Genomic DNA, 12,106 nt, shown 5'->3' on the forward strand with positions numbered 1-12,106 from the left:
TTAGTTTTTCAACCCATTATATATCTATGTGGGCCATTTTTTGGGACTGGTTACTATGATGGTATTTGGCACACTTCAACCAGACTCTTATAAGTAAATTTATCAAAATGAATGCCTATAATGGAGTACTCCTGGATTGTATCAGGGATCATATCAGCGCATATGGAGACTCTTTGCAGATGTTGATCTAAACACATTTTTGAAGACCTGAAGAGCATGTGGTACGGTTTATTCACAGTTAGAAACAATACAGCAGAAAATAAAATAAAACAAACAAAGCAAAATGAAATGTAATAACAATAATAATACTATTACTGATGATGCTGGTAATATTATATAGGAAAGCGCAAAGCTATAAAAGCCGGATTGTGGTTGCAGGTAGTAGTGGGCTATTTGCCTGGAATGCCAGGCGATACCTCGTCAGCTTTGATCTTGCTACCATAATGTACACCCCCGTGTACCCTCAACCAAATCTTTTTAATAACAACAAATGAGGTAGTGAGTGTCTAACTTTTCTATGTTATTTTTTCTGAGACATACTTACTGTGATGTGTATTGTAGCAACAGCAAGCTTTTTTAATTGCTTCAGAGGATCAGGTTGGATATCATTGTTCAGGTCAATTGCTTGCACTGTAATTGAGTACTGGTTCTTCTTTTCAAAGTCAAGCTGATTTAGTACTTTAATAACACCTGGTGGTAAACAATCATTATTATAAACATAGCATACTAATGTTAACAACAAGTTAATGCTAACATATAATGATATGGTTTTTTCAAGCAGTGAAATATTTCAGATATTTTATACTTAATTTTTATATTTAAAAAGATCTTGCTCTCCTTTCCTGGGCTTGCATTGTATCTAAGAGTATCAGACCAGGTGTTGGATTCATAAATAAAAATAAAGGGGTTTACTCTCTTGACTTCCCGAGTTGAGTCATATGTAAATGTAATTTGCAATGTCCTTGGAATGATCTATATTGCAAAACAGTTTCCCAAAATGACCCTCAAGTTAGACGAAAGATGTACTTTTTATGAAGATAAATCTGAGATGATAATTCTTAACAATCTGAGAATAATACATACTTTTATCTGTGTTGTTATTTTGAAGTTTTGTTTATAGCCTTCTTAATAAAGAGATATAATTATGTAACTATAACAATACAAACAGAAAATCCATCTCCCAAATCGAAACAAAAATAAAACAAAAACAATTTTTAGTAAATATACCCCAATAGAAGCATGCATACATTTAATTAATCATTTTTGATTGGGGGTATATCTAAAACAGCTTGCAAAACTTGCAGATCTCTTGTCTGAAGTCTTTGCAAGCTCTCCTCTTCTAATCCCGCACAGACTTTCTGTGGCTGTCCAATCACAGACTTCCCAATGCAACTCAATGAGAAGTCTTTGCAAGGCAGGTGCTCTGAGCAATTGCTGCCCCTTGAGTTTAGCTCCACTGTGCTAACCAAGCCAGAAAGTAACAGGACTAGTTGTCTGATCGAGGGCTAAAGGAGGGTGGGCTTGCAAAGCCTTCCTTAAGGAGGCGATCCTAAATGTCGCTGGGCTGAAGCAACTCCAGCCATCCAGCCCTCAAGGGCCATGCGATTATGATGATCACATTACTACAGTAGAAGGCTTCTGTGCTGCTTGCAGGATTTACTGCCTGGGTTGTTAGGCAGTCCCCCAAAGTACAAATAAAAGTTAAAATCGAAGTTAAAATTTTATTAGAGCATTACATAAAATGTCATTGTTACTGTACTTTGATATATATATATCTATATATACTTGTAATGAAATTATATATATGTATATATATATATATATATATATATATATATATATATATATGTGTGTGTGTGTGTGTAATTTATGTAAAATATATTAATAAAATGCTTTATTTAATAATATATTATAAAGTAAAATATATAAAATGAATATATATATATATATATATATATATTACAGTTGCAAGAAAAAGTATGTGAACCCTTTGGAATGATAAGGATTTCTGCACAAATTGGTCATACAATGTGATCTGATCATCATCTAAGTCACAACAATAGACAATCACAGTCTGCTTTAACTAATAACACACACAGAATGAAATGTTGCCATGTTTTTATTGAACACACCATGTAAACATTCACAGTGCAGGTGGAAAAAGTATGTGGACCCTTGGATTTAATAACTGGTTGAACCACCTTTGGCAGCAATAACTTCAATCAAACGTTTCCTGTAGTTGCAGATCAGACATGCACAACGGTCAGGAGTAATTCTTGACCATTCCTCTTTACAGAACTGTTTCAGTTCAACAATATTCTTAGGATGTCTGGTGTGAATTGCTTTCTTGAGGTCATGCCACAGCATCTCAATCGGGTTGAGGTCAGGACTCTGACTGGGCCACAAAAATTACATAGTTGATGCAGAGTCTGGTTTTAATCCATAAAGGGCATAAATCACCTAACATTCCTAAATTGTTTGGAATAACCTGCTTTAAAACATCAGGTATGATGTTGTATCGATCAGGTAGTGTTGGGGATTGCCTTTTGTGAAAAGAAATTTCATGCGGGTACCTTCCACTGCGGTGTCCCAATAGCTACAAATTTTTTGAACGCCTCAGACTCCACCAGCTTGTATGGTAAAAGCTGGCGGGCTATTAGTTCAGACAAGCCAGCTGTCAGACGCTGGGCAAGGGGGTGACTTTCTGACGTTGGCTTCTTACACTCAAGCATGTCCTTGACAGACACCTGACTGTGGGATAAGCGGGAACTGCTCAAGACTAGAGACGGAGTGGCGGATGATTTAGAGGGGGCAAGGAGGACAACAGTGGTTGACGTGGCTGAAGATGCTGGACCAGGAGGAGGATGGCGGCTTTGAGCTTGTGTGCTGTTTGTACTCATGTGTTGATCCCATAGGCATTTGTGATGTGCGATCATGTGCATACGCAAAGCAGTTGTACCTAGGTGGGTGTTGGACTTCCAACGACTCAGTTTCTTTTGGCACAGGTTGCAAATGGCATCGCTGTTGTCAGAGGCAGACACGCCAAAGAAATGCCACACTGCTGGGCTCTGCAATGACGGCATTCTGGTGGTGGCAACAGCATGCGTTGATTGGCGTGCTGTCTGGCTGACCCCGAGTGCCGATGCATGCTGTCTGACTGTGCCACTAGCTCCTTGCGACGACCTCCCCCTGCTTCCAACTCGTCTCCGCATCCTCCTCTCTGTCTCCCCATCTGAACTTTCGCCCTGTTCTTCTTCTTGCCGAGGGGGCACCCACGTGACATCCATGGACGCATCGTCATCATCAACCGCTTCACTTGTATCTGACAACTCAGCAAAGGAAGCAGCTGCTGGTACAACATCATCATCATCACACCGTACGTCCATGTGTGTAATGCTGCCTGCCTGAGATATATCCCTGTTATCTACATCCTCTGGCAATAATGGTTGCGCATCACTCATTTCTTCAAACGGATGTGTAAATAACTCCTCTGACATACCAAGTGAAGCGGCTGTGGTGCTAGTGTTGGTGGTGGTGGCAGGCGGGTGAGTGGTATCTTGAGAGGTGCCCAAAGCTAAGCTGGAGGAGGATGGTGTGTCAAGGTTCCGAGCGAAAGCTGTAGAAGATTGGGTGTCCTGTGTTAGCCAGTCAACTATGTGCTCAGAACTTTTCAAGTTCAGGGTACATGGCCTCTGAAAGCTGGGCATTATTCTAGGTCAAAAGGGAATCACAGCACCACAACCATGATGGCACCTACGGGGTGGCCTGCCTCTGCATGTCATTTTTTTTTGGATTAGTGGTACTATGCGTGCAAGCTACTGTGCGACCAGATATGAGTGGCACTGTGCAGTGGCAGAGGTTGGCAGAGTACACGCTGTAGGCCTGACACACCCGCTTGAAGACAACTAACTGCTATTCAATCTATAACAGTGAAAAACATTTTTTTGTTTTTAAATCAACGCTATTGTGACACCAGATATGAGTGGCAAAGTGCACTGGCAGAGGTTGGCAGAGTACACGCTGAAGGCCTGACACCCGCTTTAAGGACACTGACTGCTATTAGCTTACAGTGAAAAACTTTTTTTCTTTTTAAAGGCACGCTATTGTGACACCAGATATGACTGGCAAAGTACACTGGCAGAGGTTGGCAGAATACACACTGAAGGCCTGACACCCGCTTTAAGGACACTGACTGCTATTAGGTTACAGTGAAACACTTTTTTGCTTTTTAAAGGCACGCTATAGTGACACCAGATATGAGTGGCAAAGTGCACTTGCAGAGGTTGGCAGAGTACACGCTGAAGGCCTGACACCCGCTTTAAGGACACTGACTGCTATTAGCTTACAGTGAAAAACTTTTTTCTTTTTAAAGGCACGCTATAGAGACACCAGATATGAGTGGCAAAGTACACTGGCAGAGGTTGGCAGAGTACACGCTGAAGACCTGACACCCAGACGCTTGCAGACAACTAACTGCTATTAGCTTACAGTGAAAAACTTTTTTTCTTTTTAAAGGCACGCTTTTGTGACACCAGATTTGAGTGGCAAAGTACACTGGCAGAGGTTGGCAGAGTACATGCTGAAGGCCTGACACCCGCTTTAAGGACACTGACTGCTATTAGCTTACAGTGAAAAACGTTTTTTCTTTTTAAAGGCACGCTATAGACACACCAGATATGAGTGGCAAAGTACACTGGCAGAGGTTGGCAGAGTACACGCTGAAGGCCTGACACCCAGACGCTTGCAGACAACTAACTGCTATTAGCTTACAGTGAAAAACTTTTTTTCTTTTTAAAGGCACGCTATAGAGACACCAAATATGAGTGGCAAAGTACACTGGCAGAGGTTGGCAGAGTACACGTTGAAGGCCTGACACCCACACGCTTGCAGACAACTAACTGCTATTAGCTTACAGTGAAAAACTTTTTTTCTTTTTAAAGGCACGCTATTGTGACACCAGATATGAGCGGCAAAGTGCACTTGCAGAGGTTGGAAGAGTACACGCTGAAGGCCTGACACCCAGACGCTTGCAGACAACTAACTGCTATTAGCTTACAGTGAAAAACTTTTTTTCTTTTTAAAGGCACGCTATAGAGACACCAGATATGAGTGGCAAAGTACACTGGCAGAGGTTGGCAGAGTACACGTTGAAGGCCTGACACCCACACGCTTGCAGACAACTAACTGCTATTAGCTTACAGTGAAAAACTTTTTTTCTTTTTAAAGGCACGCTATTGTGACACCAGATATGAGCGGCAAAGTGCACTTGCAGAGGTTGGCAGAGTACATACTGAAGTCCTGACACCCGCTTTAAGGACACTGACTGCTATTAGCTTACAGTGAAAAACTTTTTTTTCTTTTTAAAGGCACGCTATAGACACACCAGATATGAGTGGCAAAGTACGCTGGCAGAGGTTGGCAGAGTACACGCTGAAGGCCTGACACCCACACGCTTGCAGACAACTAACTGCTATTAGCTTACATTGAAAAACTTTTTTTCTTTTTAAAGGCACGCTATTGTGACACCAGATATGAGTGGCAAAGTACACTGGCAGAGGTTGGAAGAGTACACGCTGAAGGCCTGACACCCAGACGCTTGCAGACAACTAACTGCTATTAGCTTACATTGAAAAACGTTTTTTCTTTTTAAAGGCACTCTATAGAGACACCAGATATGAGTGGCAAAGTACACTGGCAGAGGTTGGCAGAGTACACGCTGAAGGCCTGACACCCGCTTTAAGGACACTGACTGCTATTAGGTTACAGTGAAAAACTTTTTTCTTTTTAAAGGCACGCTATAGAGACACCAGATATGAGTGGCAAAGTGCACTGGCAGAGGTTGGCAGAGTTCAACCTCTGCTATTCAATCTATTACAGTGAAAAAACATTTTTTGTTTTTAAATGCAAGCTTAAGCTATTGTGACACCAGATATGAGTGGTGGCACTGGGCAAGTGGGCACAGTATCCACTGTGAGCCTGACACAGAAGCTGGCAGGCAGACAACTGCAATTACATTACACAGAAAAAAAAAGCAGACTGATGTTCTAGCCCTAAAAAATGGCTTGTTGGGATGCTGTCCTCACAGCAGAGATCAGATGAGTCCTTCAGGACTGTAGTGGACACTGAATACCCTAGCCTAGCTATCAGTTTTCCTATCAAATGAGCAGCAGCTACACTTTCCCTCCTCTATCTAAGAATGCAGCTTCAGAATGAATCTAAAATGGATGCTGTACAGGAGGTGGGAGGGTCTGGAAGGGAGGGTCTGCTGCTAATTTGCTGGAATGTGTCTGCTGACCGTGAGGCACAGGGTCAAAGTTTACTCAATGATGATGAATAGGGGGCGGATCGAACCGCGCATGTGTTCGCCCGCCGTGGCGAACGCGAACACGCTATGTTCACCAGGAACTATTCGCCAGCGAACAGTTCGGTACATCACTAATCACAAGTCAACTTTATATGGGAACAAAAAGTAATGAAGGCCATGTATTACAAAGGAAAGGGTACAGTATATCTATACTTTTCCTTTTCAGCATTACTGGAAAGGAAAACATGTTATTTTAGTTCCCAGAATCACAAACCCCTTATCCATTTGATTGATTTTCACATTTGTATGGACATATTTATTGTGTATTGTCAGGTGTAAATGTTCACCATGTACCTGTTTCTGGCTCAATATAGAATCTTGGTGGGTTTCCATAGTCTCCTGAATCAAATGTGAATTTCATATTATTAAATGGCCAATCAGTGTCTGCGAAGTTAACTTTGCCAACCATGGTCTCCATAGGGCTGTTCTCTTGTACAAAAAACTCATTTGTTGAAGATGTTGGACTAGCTTCATTTACTCTAGTAACTCTTACAATAACAGCAACAGTACCTGTAATAAAAAGCAAAACAAATTCTCAATTACCAATTATGTCCAGAAACTGTTATCATAGTTTGCTTTATTATGAAATTATTTTCACTCCATTATGAAAGCATACTGAACAAATGAACTTAGTTTCTGAAATGTTGGCACAAGTAGAGTAATCATTGTTTAGTGCAAATTTTGTTCAAATACAGATTCCTAAAGGGACACTATGGGCCCCTAAAACAATTTAGCTTGCTGAAAAGTGTGTCCATTTTACAAAAAAGTGCAAATTTTAGTAGAAATTGGCACTTTTATAAATGAACCCATTGGTAGTTTGCTTAGTTGAGTTAAACTCAAGAGAGACAATTGCCCAGAGTAACTTCCTTGTAAATACTTCTCATTGAGCTGAATTGGGAAGTCTGTGATTTAACAGTCACAGAAGTCTGGGTGGAGTTAGAAGAAGTGGACTTCCAAAGGCTGCAGACAAGGGTAGTGTTTGTTATTATAATTTTGTTGGTGTTTGGACAGTAGAGTGTCCTTTTAATTTATTCAGTGGCATCATCTTCTCTCTAGTCTTATTTTAAATCCAGTCTAAGAAAATTTCCATTTTTATATAAGACAAATCTTCATAACAATCCAAAAAGATGCAGAGAATATTAAATTGATATAAACTCACATATAGGATAAAGAGAATTTAACAATTCTTGATTATTTTATTGAGGCTAGACACAATATTTCATAACTTAAATACTGGAAATTGGTAAGGTACTATAACATATAAGGGCCCGGCTCAATTAGCTTATACGCTAGAGGGAGTGGCGTAAAGTGACACAAAAGGTAAGGGTAGGTAGAAAAGTAGGTTGCTAGAATAGTTTTCATTGAGATATAGTGTTTATTTTTTATTTTTTTTCAGTTTATTTTTAGATTTTTCTAGATTACTTTTGTATTTTTATTAGGAATGTGCATTGGCAAAAAAATTTACTTGGTTCGGAAATTCGGTTAAGTAAAAAAAATTGACTGGTTCGGCAATTCTGACCAATGGCATTCGGTTTGGACATTCGGCATTCGGGCATTCATTTCAGGATTCGGCAGTTCGGCATGTCATTCGTTTCAGGCATTCGTCAGATCGGAATGTCGTTCACTTTTAAAAATAAACATTTGTGTGTTTTTTTCTTAAACAGCAATGTTTCACATTGCATAATGGACCCAGACCACATAATCTTTCAGAAATGATCTGGGCTTAGTTAATAATTAGTAGCGTTAGTTTAGTATATATACAATTTACAAAATTATATTTTCACTGCACAGATAGTGTGTAGCGGTACTTACCTTATCCGGGGGCCGGCCGCGGTCCTCTCTTCAAGCCGCGCGCGGTCCTGCGGCTGCACGAGCCGCGCGCGGCTCGTCCGACTGTTCAGACAGGAAGGCGGGCAGTGACCGCGAGAAGCGGTCACGTGTCCCGCCTGCAGCTAAGAGCGCGCCGCGAATCTCGGGCGCGCTCTTAAAGAGACAGTGGGAGCCTAAATTGCAAAAAGGCTCCCATTGGCTCCTGTCATGCCAATCACCCCATACACTTACCTGTTGGGGGAGTGGAAGTGACAGGAGCCAATCACATTAGTTTGAAGGCTACTTATACTTACCCTTTTCCCTTAGTTCCTTGCCCTATCGTGGTTTCTGCTACAGTTCCCTTTAGTGCTTGTTGTGTTCAGTTGTGTTTCTCCGTATTTGACCTTGGCTTTGTATTCTGACTTCGTTTTCGCTTTATCCTATTCTGTACTGTTTGCCGGCTTGCTGATTCCTGTGTACCAGACCCCGGCTAGTTTTCGTTTACGCTGTCTCTTTGTGCCCTTGACCTCGGATCGTTCCTGACTCTGTCTTATCCTATTACGTCGAGTCCGGCCACTCTAAGGTCCGGTAGACGTATCTCTCCTCTGTACTGTCTTCTGTTAGGCTGGATCCTGCGTGTAGGGGTATATACTCGTTACATTACGATAGGGCCATGGACCCCGCAGATTTAGCTCAACAGATGGCGACCCATGAGGCTAGATTTGTAGAGCAGGATCACCGTATGGATCAAATAGCTCAGGCTCTCCAGACGCTCTTAGCTAGAACCATTCCAGCAACCGCACCTAACCCTCCTGCACCCCTGCTTCCTGAAGTATCGACTATGCCTAATGCTACAGCACATTTAACGCCTCCTCCTAGGTATGGAGGGGATTCTAAGACATGCAGAGGGTTCATTAACCAAATAGAGTTTCATTTTGAAATGTATCCACGTTCATTTCCCACAGAGAGGTCCAAAGTTGGGTTCTTTATGCACCAACTTACCGACAAAGCACTTGAATGGGCAAACCCTATTTGGGAGGCTAATGGACCTATGGTGCATAACTTTCACAGTTTCCTAACAGCTTTTCGCAGAACTTTTGACACTATGAAAAGGTCTAAGAATGCCGCTAGAGCATTAATGAGGGTTAAACAGGGTTCTAGGTCTGTGGCTGATTACGCTATACAGTTTCGTACCCTTGCCTCACAGGTCGATTGGACCAATAATGGGTTAACTACTGCCTTCATGGAAGGCTTATCAGATTCTATATTGGATGAGGTAGCGGCTAAGGAACTTCCTGTTGCCTTAGAGGACCTTATTGACTACCTCATCGATATAGATAATAGGATTCGTGACAGGCTCTATACTAAGAACAGGAATAGACGTTTTGTTACACCTATTCAACCCAGAGTTAATATACCGGAGAGTGTTAAAGTATCTGAAGAGGAACCTATGCAATTAGGGGTTGCCAAACTCTCAGATACTGAGAAATTACATAGGAGAAGGGAGGGACTCTGCCTATATTGTGGTAAGAGAGACCATATGGTAAAGGAGTGTCCTCTGCTCCCGGAAAACTCTCGCACCTAAGACCTTATAGGGGACTGGCCTTGGGTGTGATTTCTAAGTCTCCTACATTGCCTCCTAACCGACTGCTTCTCCCTGTTTCTTTACATATGGGAGAGAGTTGTATAGTTGAAAACATAGACGCCCTGGTTGATTCTGGGGCAGCCGAGAACTTTATAGACTCTGGTTTTGTAAAGAGAAACAATATTCCCATCAGAGAGAAGGAGATACCCTTGGCCGTTGAGGCCATAGATGGTAGACCATTGATATCTCCTGTTGTTACTCACGAGACTGCACCGCTACACATGTACACAGGGGTTCTACACTATGAAACCATTCGGTTCCAGGTCATCACCTCTCCCTCTTCACAGTTGGTGTTAGTGTATCCATGGTTACGTGCCCACAATCCCATTTTTGACTGGGAGACAGGGCAGATAAAATCATGGAGTGAAGCCTGCCATGAGTCATGTACTATTGAAGTCACGCCTGTGAATTCTATTAACGTTCCTACTGTTCCTCCTTTATCTACGGCTATACCCTCTCAGTATTTAACTTTAAAGACTGTCTTTGATAAAAGAGAGGCTGACAAATTACCGCCTCACAGACCCTACGATTGTGCTATTGATTTGTTGCCTGGTACTATACCTCCTAAGGGCAGGGTGTACCCCCTATCGGTTCAAGAAAACCGTGTCATGGAGGAGTACATTAAAGAGTCATTAGACAAGGGATTTATTAGAAGATCCTCTTCTCCGGCTGGAGCGGGGTTCTTCTTTGTATCAAAGAAAGAAGGTGATTTAAGACCTTGCATTGATTATAGAGGTCTTAACAAGATCACCATCAAAAATGCTTACCCTATACCTTTAATAACAGAATTGTTTGACAGGCTCAAACATGCTACGGTATTCACCAAATTAGATCTTAGAGGAGCATACAATTTGATACGTATTAAAAAGGACCACGAATGGAAGACAGCCTTTAACACTCGGTCAGGTCATTATGAGTATACCGTCATGCCATTTGGGCTTTGCAATGCCCCAGCAGTGTTCCAAGAATTTATTAATGATGTCTTAAGGGACTTTATTCACTCATTTGTTATTGTGTACTTGGATGACATTTTAATATATTCTACAGACATTCACACTCATCACAGACATGTTACAACAGTTCTGAAGACCCTTCTTGCTAATGGTCTTTATTGCAAATTAGAAAAATGTCTATTCGACCAGTCCGAGGTCCAGTTTTTAGGGTATTTGATTTCCGCTGAGGGTTTTCGGATGGATCCCCAGAAGCTCGCTGCAGTCATAGAATGGCCTCTGCCGCAAGGTCTGAAAGCCATCCAGCGTTTTCTGGGTTTCTCTAATTATTATAGACGTTTTATCAAAGGTTTTTCGTCTATAGTAGCGCCTATTACTCGTATGACTAAAAAGGATGGCAATACACGTGTCTGGTCTACTGAGGCACTTCAGGCTTTTGACTTTCTTAAAACTACGTTCGCCTCTGCCCCTATTTTACAGCATCCTGTCCCCTCATTGCCATATATACTTGAGGTTGATGCTTCCGATATAGGGGTAGGTGCTGTCTTATCCCAAAGAGAGTCTCCTGACAAGCCATTGCATCCTTGTGGCTTCTTTTCTAAACAAATGTCCAAGGCAGAGAGGAATTATGATGTGGGTAATCGCGAACTCCTTGCTATCATTTTAGCACTCAAAGAATGGAGACATTTGCTAGAAGGAACTAAGGATCCTATTCTCATATTTACAGATCATAAGAACCTATCCTACCTTAGCGAAGCTAAAAGATTGTCTTCAAGGCAGGCTAGATGGTCACTGTTCTTGTCTCATTTTAATTATATAATCACCTATAGGCCAGGTGACCGGAACACTAAAGCGGACGCTCTGTCCAGACAATTCGAGACTATTGACAAACAGGAGATTGATGTCACTCCTGTCATTCCCCCAGACAGGATAATAGCAACTACTATATTATCTATTTCCTCGTCCCTCTTGCAGGCCATACAAGCGAAACAAAGCATGGCACCCAGCGAGAGGCCTAATGATAAATTGTTCGTTGACGTTCCCGAGAGACGGGATATTCTGTCACTTTATCACGATACTAAGACTGCTGGACATCCTGGTATTTCCAAAACAGTGTCAGCCGTTTCTCGGTATTTCTGGTGGGATACCTTACGTAAGGATGTTACTGACTATATAAGTGCTTGTTCTACTTGTGCATGTATGAAAACCTCTCGTAGAGTTCCTTGTGGGCTGTTGCATCCGTTACCCGTTCCCGAGAGACCTTGGTCTAATCTATCAATGGATTTTATTGTTGAATTACCCCCTTCGAATGGTAACACAGTCATCCTAATGATAGTA

The 12,106-nt window shown here is 41.8% G+C and overlaps 1 protein-coding gene across 1 annotated transcript in view; it reads right to left on the minus strand.

The window, feature by feature from the left end:
• LOC134601724 (cadherin-related family member 4-like) overlaps positions 1 to 12,106 on the minus strand; it is a 94,301-nt gene that overhangs the window by 54,315 nt on the left and 27,880 nt on the right. The window contains exons 8-9 of the mRNA XM_063446229.1: positions 6,659 to 6,874; positions 545 to 690 (exon numbers count right to left, since the gene is read on the minus strand). Of these exons, the coding sequence (XP_063302299.1) occupies positions 545 to 690; positions 6,659 to 6,874 (362 nt within the window). The remainder of the gene's footprint in view (positions 1 to 544; positions 691 to 6,658; positions 6,875 to 12,106) is intronic.

Source organism: Pelobates fuscus, chromosome 3 (genome assembly GCF_036172605.1).
Source record: "Pelobates fuscus isolate aPelFus1 chromosome 3, aPelFus1.pri, whole genome shotgun sequence".
Classification (NCBI taxonomy): Eukaryota; Metazoa; Chordata; class Amphibia; order Anura; family Pelobatidae; genus Pelobates; species Pelobates fuscus.